This window comes from Photinus pyralis, unplaced genomic scaffold (genome assembly GCF_008802855.1).
Source record: "Photinus pyralis isolate 1611_PpyrPB1 unplaced genomic scaffold, Ppyr1.3 Ppyr1.4_LG1, whole genome shotgun sequence".
In the NCBI taxonomy this organism is placed as follows: domain Eukaryota; kingdom Metazoa; phylum Arthropoda; class Insecta; order Coleoptera; family Lampyridae; genus Photinus; species Photinus pyralis.
In genome coordinates, this window is record NW_022170249.1 from 19,552,182 (window position 1) to 19,558,459 (window position 6,278).

At 36.9% G+C, this 6,278-nt stretch overlaps 1 protein-coding gene across 1 annotated transcript; it reads right to left on the minus strand.

Annotated features, from left to right (window-relative positions):
• Window positions 1-2,848: 2,848 nt before the first annotated feature.
• On the minus strand, window positions 2,849-4,072 carry LOC116180710. Its single transcript, XM_031500859.1, has 2 exons — window positions 4,048-4,072; window positions 2,849-3,342 (listed from the first exon to the last, which is right to left on the minus strand). The coding sequence occupies exons 1-2, from the start codon at window positions 4,070-4,072 to the stop codon at window positions 2,849-2,851; spliced, it is 519 nt and encodes a 172-aa protein (XP_031356719.1).
• Between the last annotated feature and the right edge of the window lie 2,206 nt (window positions 4,073-6,278).

The window sequence follows — 6,278 nt, forward strand, 5'->3', positions numbered from 1 at the left end:
AAGAAGGTCGTTGGCCATTACTATTATTAGTGATTTGATCCGAAGTTGACGGAGCATTCGGTTCAAAATACAACTGCATATTGTCATCCTCAAGGGTCTCAATCTCCATGTTATTGCCCTCAGGAGTGGTTGAAGTTGGAACCACGTTGATATTTTCGATTACAGGACTGATGGGTCTGTCAGTAGGAGGATTTATGGGTCTGTCGGTAACTGTACTTGCAAATCAGCGTCTGTGAAAACGAGTTGATTAGGTGGCCACAATCCTTTTTTATGGAAAGCTTGTTGATATTTCTCATTGAAAAAGCATTTTCATATGGTTTGCTTGATAAACTGCTTATATTTCTTATTGAAATCGCTTGACCCGGGTGTGCCAACATCCAGTCATTGAAGGCGGTTGCTATGTAGGTTTTGAAAGGACCATACCCACGTGTAGGGGCTGAATTCTGTGGGTCGTGTGCGGCGGGAATGAAAGGAGGACAATTCCATTAGCCTTACAGAAACGAATCGCTTCAACAACAGACAAGTGTGATTCATGGTTATCAATTAATAAAAGAATTTTGTGTTCTTTCATCAATATTGGCCCTGTCTGTCTTTTTCACGTACTTTCGAGGCATCTAAATTAAGTTTACAAGCATATTAGACCAGGCGGGGTAGATTCATCAATGACGAAAGTACCCCATTTGTTGTTGACGTATCTACCCCCACCTACAGTTACATTGCTTTTTGGCCTTTCAATGTCGCATATGCATGATTTTAGGTTATAATGAAATTGAAAACCAATATGTAAAGATATATGACTTAAAAGGCATAAATAACTCAACAATAGTATATTGAAAGACAAGTGTTACAATGCGACCTATTGTAATACGACTATCTTGTGGCACGAGTGGCGACGCGAAGCGTAGCCACGAGTGTCCGCAAGATAGGAGTATTACAATAAAGCATTGTAACAACGCGTTTTTCATACTATTTTTTCTATGTATTTCGGTGCTTTAATTTAATTAAAAAAATCATTATCAGAAACTATAGGGAACATTAGAACTAACATGTTTTATGTTGGGAACACTTTTATGCCGTTAAGTTTTAGGTTGGCAGCGTAGTAAGACTGACATTTTGAAGTTCAAACATGGAAGTACCCAACGAAGTACTACTTGTACTAACTAGTAACTGCCAACTTAAGAGATGAGTTACCAAAAAAAAACGACTATAATCACTGTCTTTGTACAACTGTTTTCGGTTGTACAAAATCATCATTGTGACACCGAAATAGAAAAAATTTATTGTGTATTAAAAATGGAAATTACCAACGAATTTATACCGCTATTTCATATTGTTCACGAAATATTTGATAGCAGTAGTTCAGACGAAGACGAGATTATGGTAATAAGCAGGCCCGGATTGGTACTTTGTTTCGGCCCGAGCTTTAAGCTTAAATCGGCCCAATTTTACCAGGTGATTTTCTAGACTATGAAAACAAAGATTAATTTCGTAGTAGTAATTTATTTGAAAAATACAACAAAATAAAAACATTCAAGTTAAATCAGATAGATACAAGTATTGCACAATACACCGTCAAAATTAAAAAACCAGGCTTTTTTTTAATAATTCGCTTTTTTTAGCAATATCATCTATAACATCTTTATTGTCTATGTTTAACAACACATCTTTTTCTATGGACATAAGTAAAAAAGATTCCAAATGTTCTTGTGTTAAACAATTTCGTAAACGATTTTGAACATATTTTAATTTGGAAAAAGTAGTTTCACACCTGACTTGGCTGCAAGATAACGTTAATAGATATTTATAGGTCAAGTAAAGTTTAGGGTAAGAGCCGTTTCACATGCGACTGATAAAGTCCTGACGGTCAGTCCTGATGATACGGACTGACGGTCATGGTCATAGTTTCACATGCAACGTACAGTACGGAAATGTCTTTACTACGAGACGGTTCTCAGCGCCTCCGGAACAGCGCTGTTGCCGCTTTTTGTATAAAGAGAATAATACAACGCAAAAAAGTTAAGAATAAAAAATCTAGAGTATGGGTACACCCCATTAACATGGCAAGAAGTGTACACGGTGCATTTGTGACATTATACTCAACTTTGAGGGAAGATGAACGCAAATTTTTTAACTATTTTCGCATGTCTACAAGATCCTTTGATGAGCTACACGGCAAACTAGAAAAACGATTAAAATTTGCTATACATACGGAATATCTGTCTCATCTGTGGAAGACTCTGTGTAGCTTTGAGGTAAGTTTTTGGTCCGATCCCAGCTAAAACTGCAAAGTTTCGCAGAGTTGTTTTTATTGTAAGCAAAAACGCTAGTTCTAAAACGTTAGGTAAGCATTTGTTATTTCACCGAGGTTTTCACTGTCCCACTAGTAGCCTGCTTAGAGTGGGCTGGTGAGATGGTATATGGTTGCATTTCTACTGATGATGCAAAGCAGATGAAGGCCTCTTGTACGTGTTGGTGTGGTTTAACAATAAGGAGTACGTGTGATTAGAATTTATTAATTACACTAGTCATATATACAGTTATGTTACAGTACCGCTTGTCACGCTGTTATCGATGGAGATCCGTCCTAACAGCTTGGTATGATACTGGTGATGGGTGATGGGGTGCCAGCTTGAAGCATATGCGCAGATTGAGGCCTTGAGCAGGATGCGACTTGATTGGGAGTCAGTAGTATGATGGTTGGATGAGGGTAAAAAGTCTCCATACCCCTAATTCATTGGTGGACACTTGATTGGTTAATTGTATGTATGCCATGGGGATCACCATTTGTGGCAGTAGTTTGATGTTTTTCGGGTTGCTGAAAACATGGACGATTTTTTTAATGTCCATCTTATACGAAGCACTTCGCGCGAAACTGCAGCTTCTTATCCTCATCAAAACCTTTTAAAGTTGGCAATAGTGAAATTAAAAATGATCTGTCAGCATCTTCTTCTTCCGTTGCTTTCTCATTACTTTTCTCTAGCAATGAAATCATTTTTTCACCCAATATGTCGTCCTGTCGCCGCTTCTTTCTTTCAAACCTTTTTCGTGTTTCAGGTGCATTAGCATCAGGTTCTTCTACAATATTTTCTTGAGTATGTGGTTCGTCTTCTGATAAGTCACTATTATCATGTGTAGTTCTAATTTCATCGTCCTCAATGCTATTGTGAAGGCTTGTTTCTGTATTATTTATATCTAAAACGCTATCGAGAAACCTTAAATTTTCGAAATATACATATTTCTTTATGCCTTTTGCAGCTTGTCCAGATTTGGTTTTATATACTTTATTACGATCTCTTCGGTATGCATCACGAGCTGTTCTCCACCTCTGTACAACAATTTTCACTGAAAATAAAAAAACAACCTGTATTACTAATAATCATTTACACCCTGCAGCTTGATTCTTTTGAGGTACTGTCCACGTAAAGAGGTAATTGGGCTATTGTTTCAGATATCTGGCAAGTGGCAACACATTTACAGACCTGCACTATTCATACAGATTAGGGATATCAACCATAAGTGCAATAGTGGAACTTGTATGTGACGCCATATGGGACATACTGAGACCGGAAGTTTTCCCTGAACCTACAAGAGAAAAGTGGCTGGAAATTGCATCGCATTTTGCCCGTTATGCTAACTTCCCTAACTGTATTGGGGCCGTTAATGGGAAACACATCAGAATAATCAAACCCATAAACAGTGGTTCTACTTTTTTTAATTACAAAAAATTTTATTCGGTAGTTCTCTTGGCAATTTGCGACGCGAATTACTGTTTTACATATGTGGACGTCGGAGCTTTCGGGAAATTTGCGGACTCCAATGTGTTTGTTAACAGTCAATTTTGGAAGAGATACCAGAAAAAATTGTTAAATCTTCCTGAAGATAGATATCTGCCAGGAACAGAGAAGCCAATGCCTTTTGTTATTGTTGGCGATGATGCGTTTAAATGCGGCCGTTAATAAGAAGGCACAAAAATCGTACTGCGCATCGCTTCGCCCGGTACATTCAATAGCAATTGCCGTAATTGTGTACGTTTAATTTAATTTTAACCGTGATCGTCATCGTACTGTATCATATATACTTTGAAATGGTCAATAAGGAGCAACTAATCGGGGAAATATTCCAAAGACCGGCAATATGGGACCAGCGACACAAATGTCACCATAATAGATACGTCTTAGAGAAGAGTTGGGGGGAGGTGTCTGCAAACTGTGGTATTTCAGGTAAGCAAATAAATGGAACTTGTTTTATTCATACTTTCTTACGTACGAGTAGTAACATATCAGAACATTCTTTTCAAAAAAATTACGTATAACATTGAAGTCAAATACAGGGTGATCCGGTACTGAGCCGACCATATGTTCTAGGGGGCATTAAGACAAAATATTTTTATACTTATAAACTATAGACGAATTTCTCAAACATCGAAGGAACTTTATGAATAGTTCACAGCATTTTCGATCATAATGTCTACTAGAATATACATATATGGTAATGGTGTAAGTCTGCGGTTCCGAAACACCCCAAAACAAGTATATAGAACAATATCATTTGATTCATTGAACACCTCTTTCTGTAGCAAAATAGTCTGTGAACACATTTCTCACTGAAATAGCTTAACATACCGTAACATGGAATACTTTATATCTATCTTACAATAAATGTTTTTTTGTTGTTCTTACTTACCTGAGAGTTACCACCAACCTTTCTTCGGCGTCTATTGGCTGTACATGAAGATTATTATACTTTTTTTGAATCTTTGGTTGTATGAGTTGAAGTATGTAATTAAATGTTGATTGAGACATTCGTAAATACTCATAAAATCTATCGGGATAGTTCTTTAGTTGTTGGTACAAATGATGGTATTCTCCAAGTTTCGCCCGTTGCTTTTGTACGGGATGGGCACTCCATCTTCGGCTTGTCCCTTTGGAAATCAACCACCATTTTACCGCAATATTTGAATCACTATCGGTTTCGGAGTCTGTTAACATTTTTATAGTACCGTTTTAACACACTTTCCAAAATGTAATAACGGCGAGATGAACTGCTTTACTATGTTTGTGTTCGATTCTTCTTCGCCGCTGTATGCGTAAGTGAGTTGTGGCGCAAAAAAGCAAAGAAAGTCTCTGTAAGGCAAGGTGTAAGGATGCAAAACTATCTAGAAAACGTTGTTGCATTATATTCAGATGTAGAATTCCAGTCACATTTCAGGTAATTTAAGTATAAAAACATTATAAGAGGACTATAAAAATGCATCATGTCTTTTGGAATGCAGAGACGAACGTTTGAATTTGTTTTGAAGATGATTGGGCCTGAACTAAGTAATAATATACAGGGTGTCCCTAAAAGGTCTGTACAACGCGCTACCAGGGGTTCTTGGTATCAAAATAGGACGATTTAACCCAACTTACCTCTATCCAAAAGTGCTTCGGTAAGGCGCTATCTACCGCCAAAGATTTAAAAAAATCGTTATTTTTATTTTATCGGAAAATGGTTTTGCCGATTAAAATGAAATTCGGGATGTGAATGTCTAATGTAAAAAGGGTCTTTGTGATATCATCGTTTTGATTGTAGTTGCTATGTAGGTGGTAAAATACTGACCATCCACATCTGAAGAGGTCTAAAACTTTTTAACTACTATTTTGACGGTTCTGAATTTTTAGACACTGATAGACAGTTTACTTGCAAGCATTTTTTGTCTCTTGATGAATATCGCTATCTGTGATGGTTTACGAAAAAAAAAAAATTTAGGCATGATGAATGGCATGCACCATACATGCGATTGTTCCTCAAAAAATCAGAAGATGGCTGTGAAACCTTAGAGTGGCGTAACGTTTGTTTGTTGTTTCTTAAACTTGAACAATTTACGTTTTGCTTGAAGACTTAAAATTTCATTGTTAAAATTGTAATATGGCCTTTCAATACAGTAACGCAGAGTTAACTGATATGCTATTAGTGTTTGGATACTGTCGTGGAAATGGTCGCCAATGCGTTAGGGAGTATACTCACAGGTTTCCAAATCGTCATAGCCTACTTCTTGCTTGCACTTATGGTTTTTGAGGAACAATCGCATGTATGGTGCATGCCATTCATCATGCCTAAATTTTTTTTTTTTCGTAAACCATCACAGATAGCGATATTCATCAAGAGACAAAAAATGCTTGCAAGTAAACTGTCTATCAGTGTCTAAAAATTCAGAACCGTCAAAATAGTAGTTAAAAAGTTTTAGACCTCTTCAGATGTGGATGGTCAGTATTTTACCACCTACATAGCAACTACAA